The 15,236-nt window shown below is 39.9% G+C and overlaps 1 protein-coding gene across 8 annotated transcripts in view; it reads left to right on the plus strand.

Annotated features, from left to right (window-relative positions):
• The window catches only part of BDP1 (B double prime 1, subunit of RNA polymerase III transcription initiation factor IIIB), a 78,178-nt gene that overhangs the window by 39,777 nt on the left and 23,165 nt on the right, over nucleotides 1–15,236 (plus strand). For 7 of the 8 annotated variants that reach the window (XM_030565716.1, XM_030565717.1, XM_030565710.1 and 4 more), the window contains exons 25-33: nucleotides 135–319; nucleotides 1,796–2,015; nucleotides 4,571–4,788; nucleotides 5,442–5,826; nucleotides 9,374–9,499; nucleotides 9,831–9,867; nucleotides 10,887–10,970; nucleotides 12,641–12,869; nucleotides 14,053–14,207. In XM_030565716.1, coding sequence (XP_030421576.1) covers nucleotides 135–319; nucleotides 1,796–2,015; nucleotides 4,571–4,788; nucleotides 5,442–5,826; nucleotides 9,374–9,499; nucleotides 9,831–9,867; nucleotides 10,887–10,970; nucleotides 12,641–12,869; nucleotides 14,053–14,207 — 1,639 coding nt within the window. The remainder of the gene's footprint in view (nucleotides 1–134; nucleotides 320–1,795; nucleotides 2,016–4,570; nucleotides 4,789–5,441; nucleotides 5,827–9,373; nucleotides 9,500–9,830; nucleotides 9,868–10,886; nucleotides 10,971–12,640; nucleotides 12,870–14,052; nucleotides 14,208–15,236) is intronic. The other variant, XM_030565715.1, reaches the window with a different exon arrangement.

Here is a 15,236-nt window from a genome sequence, read left to right on the forward strand (position 1 = left end):
GTAAGATGCTTAAAGCCTTTAGAAAGAAGTTCTGATTCAGATGAATTTATGGATAATAACTCAGAATGCTTTTTTATTCTTTAAAAATATCATAATTAATATTAATATTTTTGCTATTCTAAAATAAATTAAAGGCTGAAGTGGATTTGGCCCAAAAAGATGGTTCAGATTCCTGTGGGATCACCTCACCAAAAAGAAGCTTTCAATCAGAAAAACTTGGCTCCCTTGAGAAATCTTTCAGCTGCAACAATCAGAGAGATCAAAGAAAGAGTTGCATGTCTACAGATGTTGAGAGCAGGCTTCCGAATTCTTCTGAAAGGTAATGTTCATATTTCATAAATGAGTGGTCTTTAAAACACTGTTGTACTAATCCATTCCCATTTAAAAACTGTAAGTATTATAAAGTTTTATCAGTAATATATAACTTTTGTTATGACAGGGGTCACCAGGTGGCACCATTACATAGTCTTAAAGTTTGTTTTCTTGCTGTGTGAGCACATTTTTAATCTTGGAAGAAAATGCCCTGATAATATTGTTTAGCTTTGGTTTTGTTTGTTTTTTCCCTGTGTGTGTCCCTTTGGTGGAGCTGTGGCAAGCAGCAAGGGAGTTTATTCCCTGCCTCAGTGTCACTAACTAGTCCACTTTTGAGGCATTGTTATTCTGTGGGAACCAGGCATGGATGTTTAGGCTTAGGCCTTTGAAAGTTGGGATATTTGTGCCCACCTCTGATCAAGGACTGTGTATGTATAAAATGAACAAGTTGTATTCATGCTATATCCAGATTAACTTATTTTTTCTCTTGTGGGAAGTTGACCTTCAAAGCCCTGACATCTGCTACCATTGCTATTATCTTAATTTTGCCAACCTCCTTGACTAGTTTAAAGATTTATTCCATGTGTTTGAAGAGTCATTTGTAATCTATATAGTTCTTAATATAGCCAGACTGAAAGACTGCTTCTTGGCAGCCTCTTGGCCATAGTGAAAGCAACAAAATCAGAGGTAGGGATGAATGCCAACCCTTCATTTTATCCAGTTCATCAGATTTCTCATGACCTGATTTGATTACGTTCTGAATTCCCCCTGCAATGTTATCCTGTGTCTGTTTGCCATAAAATGTTACTCCACTGGCCAGTGTTGTTCGCTTTAAGTCATTAGAAAGTGCATCATGCCAAGATGAGATTTTTCTCTACGTCAGTAACACGTACCTCCATATTGATTTGGCCAGACCGTGGATTCTTTCTTTTTCTACTTGCAGAAACTTTCCAGTCTTCAGAACCCTCAAATCAATTTTATGGAATAAGTTCAGACTCTTCATTACCAATACCCTAGTATCAGAGAAGACTTCCCCTTTTCTGTCCCAAGAGAAACAAATGATGATAATAGGACATCTTTTCATCCGCTGTCTATTTGTTCGGGGGGAAAAAAAAATCTTGAATTGCACTCGTGTTAGCTTTGAGCACCTCTATCCCACAGTGACTTGTCCTTTCCTGCTCCACTCCCCCAAAATATTCCATTTGCACACAGAAGAGCCAGTACTGCCACAAAGAAAACTGAAACATCCACCACTGAAAATGATGTGCAGGCAATTTCCCTTTTCATATTTTCCTTTTCCTCTGAGTGGACTTCTTAAAATACTGTATGCGATGAACCTTTATGGGAGTCGACTGTTTTTTTTCTTTTTTTCCTGGTTGACATTGGGCAGATGTTACATATAGTTAGGCTAGTATAGTAGATTTGCAAAAGCTATGTTAATGGTCGGTGACAACTAATATGTACAATCATAATATTTTCCTAGATCCAATTGTGGAGAAGAAAATAAACCAAGTGCTATAAAACCTGCACAGCTAGTGAGGGGCCATTTACGGAGGCCAAAGCCAAACCTAGTTAGAGCAACAAGAAAGAAAGAAGCCCTTGAAGAGGGAGAAAACACAACTAAGGAAAAGACTGAAGCTAGGAATACGGAAGAAGGTCTGGTATCATGTGGTAAAAAATCAGAAAACCTAACCTCATTACTGGTAAGTACTGAACATCAGATCTAGGTCAGCCTATTATGTCAGTGAATGAATTCTTTTCTTATGCTTTCTTCTTCTTATGACCTATGGATTTTGCAGAATCTACTTTCTGGATAGCAGAGGTTAAATTGGTTCTTTGAATCTCATTGCCAGTGATGAATTGATGTAAAAATAATGAGCACAAAGCCCACATAGTTTAAAAGTATTTTAAAAGACAATGTTTCATCTTTTATATTTTTTACTGAATTACATTTTGATTTGCCATCAGTGACTTCATTCACTTAAATATTCCGTAATTTTATTACCTGCAAATGTAAACAAGTGTCTTTTGCACACTGAACGATGCAGATAAAGGCAGCTGTTCATAATTACAACTGCTTAAAATCTGTACATATGCACACAAGGTCTTTTGTGGCTTATATATTAAATATTAGTGAATGTGGAATTACATAATTCAGGCAACCTGTTAAGGCTTCTATTTTTTATTTTAATTTCCGGGATAGCACTGAGCTGATATAGGAGGCTTCACTCTATTTCTGTTGTCTGCAATGTACAACTTAGACTTTTTTTATTTCCTCCTCAGTATATGGTTCTGTCACAGCATGGCTTGCCCTTGTAACTGAAATAGGTCCGGTGCCTCTGTGCCAGTTGGGCCAATTAAGGGGGCATAGCTGCATCTGGGTCTATAAAGTGTCAGTGAGAGATCGGGGGGATGGGGTGTCAATCTGGCTGAGAGAGCTAGGAAGCAGGAGCAGCAGAATTGCTGGAGTCCCCTGTGATTGGAGACGGTGAGAGCCTGAGATGTAAAGGGTGAGCTGAGTGTGGGACTGTTTCAGTACATTTGGACAATAAAACTGTGTTAAAAGAGACTGTGGGCATGGCAGTGAGTCCTTAGCAAGCTGAGGAAAAGCCCTGCTGTCCGACAGATTCACTAAATATTTTGGGCCTGTAAATTATTCCAGCCAAAGGCCCGTAACTGATGAAGTACAATTACTGATACATGTTTAAAAAGTGAGATGTTCTTACTGAACTGGACCAACCAATGACTAGTTGAAATTGTGACTTACTGGATAAAGTGAAGATTATTCTTTCACCTCCTAATAATTTTCTGGGTTTTATGGTAAAGGTTTCTCAGGGAACTTCAATGGCTAATGGGTTTTTGCCATCATCTCAGAAGAACAAGTTCATGGGTTCTATGTCAGCAGAGCTCCTGAAGGAAACAGCAACAACAAAATGCTAAGAGGGGCCATTTAATGTAGGGATCTCTCTGCTCTGGGCAAACTTTCTGGTATGTCTGAATGAGGAAAGGTTTTCAAACAAACAAACAAAAAACTGGACATGTTTAGTCTTCAGAAAAGAAGACTGAGGGGGAACCTGATAAGTCTTCAAATATGTTAAGTGCTGTAATAGAGGACTGTGATCATTTGTTCTCCATGCCACTGAACATAAGACCAAAAGTAACGGACTTAATCTGCAGCCAGGGAGATTTAGGTTAGGTATTAGGAGAAACTTTTTAACTATCAAGGTATTTCAGATATTAACTAGGCTTCCAAGGGAATCTCCATCAGTGGAGGATTTTAAGAACAGTTTGGACAAATACCTGTCAGGTGGTCTAGGTTTACTTGGCCCTGCCCCTTTATAGGGGGCTAGGCCTGATGATTTCATGAGGTCCCTTCCAGTCCTCTGTTTCTGCGATTCTACTGTTCTGTTTAAGCCACTTCATCTAAATTGCTGCAGGATTCTCTTCGGTTCATGCAAGGGCCAAGAAGAAACGATCCTTCATTCTCCTAATCCCACTGTCTTTGCTTTGTCAGAAGATACAAGCAGTTTTCTCTTCTTAGGTGAATCTAGAACAGGGGTAGGCAACCTTTGGCATGCATGCTGATTTTCAGTGGCATGCGCACTGCCTAGGTCCTGGCCACCAGTCCGGGGGGCTCTGCATTTTAATTTAATTTTAAATGAAGCTTCTTAAACATTTTAAAAACCTTATTTACTTTACATACAACAATAGTTTAGTTATATACTATAGACATATAGAAAGAAACCTTCTGAAAATGTTAAAATGTATTACTGGCACGCGAAACCTTAAATCAGAGTGAATAAATGAAGACTCAGCGCACCACTTCTGAAAGGTTGCTGACCCCTGATCTGGAAAGTGTATAGGCCCTGAATGTCAATCTTCCTGATGATTATTGTAGTTAGACATGGGCCACCACAGGTGTGGCAATTAGCAGCAGTAACAGGAAATTGAGTACGAAGGGTTTACTGCCTTACAAAAAAACCCAAAACACAACTGGGAGCAGTAGTCAATAGTTATTTCAAGTGCTCTTCTGGTTCAGCTGGGCAGCCAGGTTAGCTTAGAAAAAGGTTGTCTTAAGAAAGAAGCAGAGGTCACAGTTTTGGATTGTGTTCAAGAATTTGACTAATGCTGCTTTTTTTTTTTTTTTTTTAAAGGATCTAGTTAGAAATAACGGAAAATTCTTAATACTATTAGTATAGCATTGTCCACTACTGAATATAAACTTACTTTAGTAGTCATTGTCTTCATGTCTATTTAGCACACATCTCGTAACTTAGTGGAAGTTGCATCCTCCTCAGAGGATTCATGGAAAAAAGAGTCTGCAGACAGTATTGAGGCAGTGCCTCCTAAAAGGAGCAGGCAGTCCTGTAAATTCCAGTCTTCAGAGAGATTGTCGGAGAGTGAAAGTCAAATAGAACAAGAGGATGATTCTCAGCTTCTTTATGCTCAGGAGAAGACCTCAGACAAACTGATAAGGTGAAGTAACTAAAGGTTTAATAATACTAGGCCAACTAAGAGCCCATAGTTAAGTTTCTCACTTTTTCTGTCTGACCACTCTTCTGATGTGGGGTGGATGGGGGTGTGTGGGCATGTGCACTCATGCTTACTCTCCAGATGTTTTTTCATGGCTGGAATTCTCATCTTAAAACTCTTGACCTTGAGTCTTTCTCCTGCAAAGTCAGTGTGGAGAATAGGCTCTTTCTTGACTAAGCTGCCTTCTGAAGTATTCAAGATTGTAAAATACACATGCATGCACACACTTTTGATTCTCCAAAATAAAAAGGAAACAATCCCCTCCTCGCTACTGCCGTAAATGACCAGGTCCTTTAAATTTCACTGCACAGCACAGTTTTCCAGAATTTCTGCCTGAAGTTAAAAGATAAGGAAACTAATTATATCCATAATACAATATCAGTACTTTGAACATTCACAAAGGAATGGGAATGCTGACTGATGGAAGTACAGATTTTATTTTTCCCAGTGTATGATCGTAATTAATTATGATGTGTCAACACTGGTCATAATCCCAATTACCACATGAGTTCACTGTGACTGTAACATTAATTGCTTTTTATGTTTAATATTGCTACTTTTCTAAAAAGTGTATTTATTTTTTTTAATCCATTTAGAAGGCAATCTAGAAGGTCATCTGAACAGGCAGGCCTGCCAAAACGTGTATCTGAGCTAAGAACTTCTTCTGCCTCTGAATGTGAAGTTGATCGCTGTGAAAAGGGAAAACCACGTCGAAAGTTTAAACCAAATATAACCAAAGGCAAAGGCTTGAAAACTGCCCGCAGCAAGAGATCTGGGAAAGAGCATGGGAGTTCAAAGATAACCTTGGTGACCCTCCGAGCTTCTCAGGAGGAGGATGAAGATGATGCAGATGAATTTGAGCTGGATGATGAAGATGAATGTTTTTCACCAGAAGACGTAAACAAAGCTCCAGTGTTTGTTCCTGTAGGTCTCCGATCTCCAAAACCTGTTCCTGTCCAGATTGAGGAAACCATGGAAGAGGTATGACATGTTGACTTCTTTTGTAGAGGTCTGGTGTTTTAGAGTGTACTCTTTCCTTTTGCCACCAGCTTTTCTCACACTTGCCTTCGCTTGAGTTGTAGTAACAAGAGCAATGTATTTTGCAAATATGTTGTGGGTCTACAGTTTTTCTGTTTTGTTTAGTTGACAAATGGACTGGTGGTGGAGTGGAATTAATATTTGTGGCATGTGTTCTTGGTGCTGGACGAGATGCACAGGCTGGTCAAGGAACTTAGCGTAAAGCTCGGTCCTGCAACAAGTATTGTGTGGGAGGCTCTGGGTGAGTCCTGTTTCATTCAGTGGGGGTCTCTGTGAGCGCAGGAATCCACCTTTGGAGAGTACATTGCAAGCTCACGGCCTAAGACAGGATGGATGCAAACATTTCAATATCATGTTTGTCAGAATCGGAGCAACCTGTGTTCTGCTGTTTGGTTCTCAAGAAACATACCTGACTAGAACAATCTTGTCTCATGGCATTATACATATTTACTTTCTAATTAATGTATGTATTGCACTCAAAAAAACTGTTAAAAGAATGTTAAGGTTGCAAAGTGAAGCATCCAAAATTAGAAAATGCCTGTACAGACTGAATTTGGGCCCCTTGAGTAGTTCACCATAATCTTTAATTACATGACCACATATTATTTTTTCTAGGCTTTTGGAGAAAAACAGAACAAAAACAGAAAACAAATTCTATCATGTCAAACCATTGACACTCACATGGGTCATGAGCTGTATTGGAACCTTTAGAGCCACATCATAGCTCTCTGCCACTTGAGTGAAGAGTAACTAGTAGGAGTAGTAAGCTGTCATCCTCTGCGGACCAGCCATTAGAGGGAGATGACACAGAGACACTTTGCCACTGAGTTTCATGTATACTTAATGACAGTAGAAGAATGTTGAGACTTGGGTATCTTTTTGGTTCCATTCTAGGTTCTGGAGGGAAGTGTGCTCCTGTGGTCATGGACCTTTCTGCCCCACTCCCTCACTGACCCCTCCTAGTTGTCATCTCCACCCTGTCCTTATCTCAGTCCTGTTTCTCCTCCTCTCCTGGCTCTTCATTCTAGTCTCTTTGCTCAGTTTCCAGTCTTGCTCCCTTGCTCCTTGTCCTGGTCCCAGGTTCATTGCCCAGCCACTCCCAGACTTGACCCCAGCTCCTTCTCACAGTCAGTCATCTTTCCACCACAGCTGCCAATCATTTTGCTCTGCAAGTCAAGTCTTCTTCCCCTCACTTCCTTGGCTTCTTGCACCCCCACACTCCTTCCAAAAAAAAGACTCTCAAAAAATAAACCACCACTCTGCCTTTTTCCCACTTCATTCAGGTCAGACTGTTTCCTTCTCCAAGTTGCAGTAAGAGCATAGGAAAGACTCTCTTAGCTCTCAGTTGTATAGCCCAGAGAAGCAATTGCCGAGAGAGCTCTGTTCAGTCCCTGCAACACAGGGATGGAGCATTCTCAGCTGCTTTGTGGGGATGGTGGATGTATGGTCCGGTTGGCGCACAAAACTCTGAGGGGATGGAGCATAACCAGTGCAGCCAGAACATTCAGAGAAATTAACTGCCAGATTCTAACAAGTGTCTACTGAGTCTGTGCAGACGGAAATTTTTCTTAAGTTTATAGCTTGGCCAAATTGAGCAGGTTTTCAGTACAACAGCAAAAAGCCTTTCCCTGACTCAAAGGCAATCCTTGCCAAATTTCAAATCCCTGCTTCAAAGTGTGGTGGTATAAGTGCTTCTCAACAAAATGGTTATTATTTTAACCTGTCAAAACTGTGTTTTTCCCAAATCTCATTCTCTGAAATGTCAGAAAAAATAATTCAGAAACTTGAAAAATCTAAATAAATTTCAGCCTGGGGCAGGCATCTGGCATGGAAAATTTCAGCTGGAACAGTTAAGTTTAGCAGTTATAAGCCACTGAAAACCGGATCTTATAATGGGAAATTTTGGACAGTCGTAATAATAGGCGGTTCTACCAGCTCCACCTATAATACATAGTACTGTTGCCTCTTATCAACTCAAGTAACTAGTCAAAGTTTTGGGGCCTGAAGAATGTTCCATTTTGGGGTACAAATTGGTTTGGGGTATTTTTTTATGCAGTTTTGTTTATTTACAGAGAATGCACAAATCCCTGTTTCTCTGAACACGGTGTGAAAAAATATACCCCTGAGCAATGCAAGTTTTAGCGCTGTAAAGTGGCAGTGTAGATAGTGCTACAGTGCTGGGAGCTGTGCTTCTAGTGCTGGTAGCTATTCCCTTTGTAAGGGTGGTCTCTCCCAGCACTGGAGCTGCGACTACCCAACCACATTCAAACGCATGGGGGTAGCTCTCTCCCAGTGCTGGAGCCGCAACTACCCAGCCACATTCAAGTGCCGCCACGGTAGTGCTTTAACATCGGCTGCGTAGACATACCCTCAGTTTCTGTGCATTCTGCCTTTCCACCACCTCATCTCACCCACCCACCTGGACACAATGTCCAGTGGAACCCCCCCTTGCCCACATTTTGCTTGTTTCTATTAGGCCTTGTTTTAGGTGTGGTCCCGTAGTTGTAAGAAACACTTATCTTAAGTGAAGAGTGGGTGCATGCATCAGTTTCGACAAAGGTTTTAACTCAGTCCATAACAAGTTTCATTCAGCTCATAACAGTATTTTTCCCTTTTGAGTCAACTGGTGAATTCCAGTGAGTTAGGAATTTTTCAACTAATGTTTTTTCTTTTGTTGGAAAATGCTGATATGTCAAAACTGAAACTTTTTGAGGAATCGTATTCGTTTTGGGAAAACTTTTTTGTCAGGAGGGTTTCTCAGATGCAGGATTAGTGATAGATGCACCCCCGGAATAGCCTGATTCAGAGCAGGGACTGGAACCTGTGTCTACTACATCCATATTTAATACGTTGTCGAGTTCAAGTCCATGCACTGAATTTTTGGGCAGTCTGAATTGATTCAGATCAGGGACTTGAACCTGGTACTCATCTGGGATGTGGGTGTCCTCTTGATCTTTTCTTATTTCATATCAATTCTAACATCCTTTGTATTCCTGCTAGGGTTTTATCAGAGATAATCTCCAACAGATTTTGAAACAAGAAAGAGACTATTGGCAAAATGTTCATTTTCTCTCTGGCTGTTTTTCCCAACCAAGAAATTGTATACTTCCACCAGCATCCCAGATCTTTTGTCATTTGCTGATGTTGTGATTTGACATTGAAATCATAAAAGCTCTTCTAGGTTATTTGAGATTTGAATTCACAGGTATCTTGTAAAATTTGTTGCCCATTTGTACCCAAGTGTTTTCTGGAGGAATGGCTTTTCAGAGTCTGGCAAATTTGTAGCTAGCATTTCAGATTTGGCATATTTTACTTTAAATCCAGACATTTTCCCAAAATCATAGATTACTTTTAGATACTAATTTTAATATTTGGTTTAGAAGAAAATAGTATTACAACTTATGCATATACAGCCATTTTCTTATGTGTTCCTCCAAGTTTTAGACAGCTTTCTTTTTTGAATAAATAGGAATAACTTTGATTTTTGCAGCTTGAAATATCTGTGAATGTCCCAGATGTGCCCTGCATTACTACTGCTGAATATCTGTCTCATGATTTAAATGTGGTTGTCCAGCCTGTGATGCAGAGAGATGAAAATCTGAATGCCTCACAAATTGTAAGCATTCCTTTTTTAGTAATATGCTTATGGTTATATAATATGTCTAATTTTTATAGTGTTAAACATCAGATTACATGTAAGATAGTAATAGTATGACATAGTATAGTATAATAGACGGGCACGGCATGAGCAGGAAGTGTGCAAGTTTTCTTTAGATGGCTTTGTCAGTCCAATGTTGATGCTGTACAACCCCATTCAATCAGAGCAGATTGTGCATGCTGAACTTTGCAGTAAAGAATTGGCCACTGGGGACTAAGTTGAAATTGCAGTTTAATTTTATTTGGGATTTTGGCTGTATTTGAGAGATCATTTGTGTCTTTTCTTCAAGGAAGTGACTACACATGAAAATCCAGAGACTGACACAGGTAAATACAAGAAACACTTATTTTTGGGTGGCCCTCTGTCTTGACATAGACCAAGCCATCCAACCCTGAGTTGATGAGGTCTTATACATAGTTTTAGAGGAGCTGTGCTAACTGACTACTACTTCAGTGAGGTCCATCAGACAGATCAAGAGTTACAAGGCTGTTGGTTTACATCCAGATTGTGGGTGTCTTGCCCACTCACTCCCATGCACTGGTTATCCATATTGTGGGTTGTTGTGCTAGAGGAAAAGCAGCCTTTTCAGGGGCTTAAAACAATGCCTGGAAGGTACAGAAATGGGCAAATCCATGGCTCTGGTACCAACCACCATCACCATCCCTCTCGCAGACTTGGCAGCCAGCATGTACTATGGGGGAAACAGGGAAACATCATGACTGAGTCAGAAATTGGTTCCTGGTCTGCTCCTAGGGCACCACTATTATTTCCCCATACATGGGACTCATTGCAAAAAGCCCCATTTGATCCATTGGTTTTTTGAATTGCATTTTGAAACTTTGCTAAGAGATGGCTTTGTTTAAAGGAAAATAGCATTTTCAATGACGAGGCAAAACCCTACTGGGGTTTATGGGCTTATTTCAGTATGATGACTTTGGAACACAGAAATGTTGTATCCTATGTTACCAAGTAGCGGAAGATGAAAGAAGGAGGTGCTATCATCCAGTGGATAGGACACAGAAATGAGTCATAAGACCTGGGTCTAGACCCAAACGTCTGTGTGACTTGAGCAAATTGCTTCCTCTGTCCATTTGTTTCCCTCTCTATAAAATGGGAATACTGCTGCTTACTCAGTGTTTGTAGAACACCTTTAGTTTAATGGATGACCATCACTATGTGTGTTAAGTACTGCTACTAGTATCTGGAATTCCCAAGAGAAAACATGTTGAAAAAATGTTTTGTTTCAGTTTCAGACAATAACATCTGCTTTTTTATCATGTTTTAGTTAAACTTCTAAGGAAATGACTGTGCTTGTGATTTTACATGTATGTGAACAATTTTGCAGGGAATAATGATGGAAGCACTGAAGCTGCCATGACATTACTTGCGATGGGAGATCCAATGTTTCAGTTAAAAATAAGTACTCAAGGTATGATCTATTTATTTGCCAAATCCTTCCGTGTGTCACTTGTGGGTTGGGGTTTGGGTAGAGGTCATAATGACCTTTCCTTCATATCCTGTCACTATAGCAGCAGGTGTGGATTCCTCCTTTTTGTTCAGTATGAAAGAGAGGAGGATGTATTGGGCCATGATTCACTGTCTAGCAAGGTAAAGTGGTCCAGCCCCTAGCCAAAATACTGTTAGCTGCATTACATACTTGCCAGAGGTGCATAGAGCTCTTTTTCAGCAAAACACTGATATGTACCTCACCACATGGAATACATGCCCTGATGAACTCATTTCATACCGGCAGTATGACTCTTATACGTAATGGGCATTCAGCACCTTTTTTTCTCTGCTGTCCTCCGTTTGTACCACTGAGGATTTTGCAGGTGTGTGTGTGTGGATATGTTCACTGCTATGTACTACAGTTACTTCAAACTCAGGCTAATAAAGTATTCATGCCACCACACACCCAGATGAATCATGTTATGATTAAAAATTTAAGTCTAGGTCATTTTATTGTCTTACCTTTTCTGAGATAGATCTGGAACTTGTTCTCAGGGTTGGTCTCTTGCTTTGAGTTAGCAGCAATTGGCAATACTGCAAAGGAGGAGTTGGGGAGCAGAATCTTTATTTATTTATTTTTTTAAAGAAGCCAGTATAGATGGCCACACCACAGCCACCCATATTGAAAGAATTGTTGCAGCACTATGGAACTGTCACTGGCAGCAAGGGGGGGAGGAAGTAAGTTAATTTTCACTTCTGCCTTCAGCTCTTCATAGAGGTTCAATTGGCTGCTGAAGCTTTAGGAAAAGACTTGCTGAGTTCTTACTATTCTTAACTGATCTTTCAATGGATAAAATGTATTAGTTCTTTCTTTGATAGGAGATTCAGGTTGTTCACCGAAGTGTGTGTGTGTTAATTTTTAAAACAAAATTGTACAAAAACCAAATGGTGATTCAAAGGTTGAAGATTTGGTGTCCTCATCCAGTCTCTTTTGGGAGATGAAACTTGATCTATTAAAAGCATTTTAATGACAGGTTTATTATTTTTTAAAAAAGTATTAAACCAGTACTAAGATTATTTTCATTATCCCTGCATCCCTAAAACCTGGGTATGCTCAGGAGTGTGATTGGTGCATCTGAGACATAAATGTCAAGTCACTCTATACCCTGGAGAGCTTATGCTCTAGAAAATAAACATGGAAAAGACAAGATATGGTAGTGGAGATCCAGAAAAAGCATTCACCCCCTAGATTTTTATAGTGTGATTTGTTTTGCGTAGGTCTCACAGGGACTAGTGTCTCATGAGTCAGACCAGTGGAGAAGAGCTAGGCTTATGTCCATAGTAGTCCATTATCTGTTTCATCTTATTACTTTAACCAGAAAATTTTTTCCATTCTGTTTAGGTATACTGTTAAATCATTGTTTATTAACCTGGCATTAGGTTGACTTTTAACATATGTGGAGGTAATCCCTGCACTCTAACGAACAAAATATCTAGACATCAAGATGTGCTTTCACCCGGGATTTGAATTTGTATCTCTGTAGAATGCTGTTATTCAAAATGAGGCCTGTGGTTGATCTACCTGTAAATGGCTTCATGTGAAGACATAAAACTTGCATCTTTTTAATTATGCCTTTATTTTTAAACAAGGAAGGACACAGGTGTTTCCTGATCAAGATGACTTGCACATGGCTGATAGCCTCATAAACCAGCCTAATACAGAGCAAAATGCGGCCCCAAGTAATCAGTCACTTTCTTCACCTACTAATAATGAACTGGTTCCCTCAGAGGATGGAAACAAAGTCATTCTACAGGACCAGAGTTCTGGAAAAGAAGGAAGTGTAGAAAATTCTTTTAAGGAAGGTGCTGCGCCCAGCAGGTTAATTTCACTGTTTTTCTTTAATCTCCCACCCCCAGTGATCTGTTCTGTGACAGGGCTCCCCTTTAAGGCTTCTGCCACCATACTTTTAGGTTGACAAGAAGTGGTGTTTTAGCTATCACGGCTCATAGGTTATGTAGTTCCACTTCATATGGATGCCGGTCATTTTTTCTTCCCTTTTAAATAGGGACTTTAGGTTAAAATAGGAGTGATGGAAATGTACAACTTCCTATTCCTGAATCCTCATTTTAAAATAAGGATATGCTTGAAAAACTGAATTTTAAAACTTACCTCACGTGGCTGGCCACTATTTTATCTGGCCTTTTTTTCTGAAGACTTTGCATCACTTGTCAGACAAAGGCCAGTGGTTTAAATTTCATTGCTTCCTGTCACTTGTCATGCAGCTTAAAGGCTTTCAGGTGGCCACTGTACATCTATAACTAATAGCAAAAAAGGAACTGCTTGAGCTTCTGCCACAGGTGGAGTACGTGGCTCTGCCCTGCTTTTTGTTGTGGAATACTGTTTAAAGATGAACTTCAAGTTACTTCATTGACTCAGTGAACTTATTTTCAAAATGCAATTGGTAATCATGTCAACTTGTTTAGAAAGTTCTTGAATTTTTTTAGCTGCTTGCAAAAATGATCAAACGTAGGTTCCCTGCAAATGTTTAAGATGTTTACATTGAAGCAAAACCTGACAGTGCTAATGTGTAACTTCACCTGCTTGTTTTAACCCAAATTGACCCCTCCAAAAATCAACCTCCAAACCTTCAAAATTAGATGACCTACTTCTACTTTAATGTTAAATTTTAATCAAAGTATTAAATTTTTTAAAGATTTCAGTTGCAGAGGAAAAATTCTGAGTTACCTAGCTGCTGTAAACTGACTTGTTCTGATCCTTGTTGGTCACTATGATTACAGCTGTATTCAGCCTCCAGTCACTCAAAGTTCTCCCAGTTCAACTGGTCTTTCTGCTTCTCTTCTTCCTGCCAGCCTGCCCATTTTTCCTGCTAACTCCATCACCACTCTTGTTCATCGGCCCAGCTGCTTTTCTCCTGTCCCTCTCCCCCCATCATTACAGCCCTCGTTGCTGGTATTAATTTCTTCTTGACACTGAATTCAAACACATTAAAGAATGGAGAGGTTAAATTACATTTTATCGTGGTTTTTCTATTTCTTTGTAGTGATAACCCTGTGCCCAAAGTGAATAGTACACCAAGGTTTGCAAGATGCAGACTTCCTAAGCCTAAACCAAATCTTAGCAGAGTACTAGGAACAAACAGGAATGTTCATCAGAAATCTCTTAGTCCAAATGCAGATGTGGAGCAATTCCAAAGTGGTGAGTTTCTCCTTTATTTCCAAGCTTTAGAAAATAGGAGCCTAACTTTAGCTCCTGCTGAATATGGAATTAGGAATAGATCTGGGTGAATAACCTTTTTTGATAGGCTGGCAGATAAGAAAAATTGGATAAAAAAAATTGTAGGTCAAATCAAATCAAAAAATTTCAGTGAATCAAAAATTAGTTTGGGTTCTAATGAAACAACATATTTACAGGCATTTTTATAAGGTGAGGAGGCAGCGGCCTTGTAACTTTTAGCTCTGTGGTTAGGGCACTGACCTGGGAGGGAGGAGATCTGGATTTAAATCCAGCTTCAGAGTCTGGATTTGAACCTGACTCTCTCCCATTCCAAGAGAGGTCCTTTAACCACAAAGCTGTAGGTTATTCTGGATTTGTCTCCATTTCTTCCTTTGAAACTGTAGCAAAGAGTCCTGTGGCACCTTATAGACTAACAGACGTTTTGGAGCATAAGATTTTGTGGGTGAATACCCACTTCGTCGGATGCATGTAGTGGAAATTCCAGGGGCAGGTATATATATGCAAGCAAGTAGCAGGCTAGAGATAATGAGCTTAGTTCAATCAGAGAGGATGAGGCCCTCTTCTAGCAGCTGAGGTGTGAAAACCAAGGGAAGAGAAACTGGTTTTGTAGTTGGCAAGCCATTCAGTCTTTGTTTAATCCTGAGCTGATTGATGTCAAATTTGCAGATGAACTGAAGCTCAGCAGTTTCTCTTTGAAGTCTGGTCCTGAAGTTTTCTTGCTGCAGGATGGCCACCTTAAGGTCTGCTGTTGTGTGGCCAGGGAGGTTGAAGTGTTCTCCTACAGGTTTCTGTATATTGCCATTCCTAATATCTGATTTGTGTCCATTTATCCTTTTCCATAGAGACTGTCCAGTTTGGCCTATGTACATAGCAGAGGGGCATTGCTGGCATATGATGGCGTATAGTACATTGGTGGATGTGCAGGTGAATGAACCGGTGATGGTGTGGCTGATCTGATTAGGTCTTGTGATGGTGTCAGCGACATCCACC

Source organism: Gopherus evgoodei, chromosome 6, assembly GCF_007399415.2.
Source record: "Gopherus evgoodei ecotype Sinaloan lineage chromosome 6, rGopEvg1_v1.p, whole genome shotgun sequence".
Classification (NCBI taxonomy): Eukaryota; Metazoa; Chordata; order Testudines; family Testudinidae; genus Gopherus; species Gopherus evgoodei.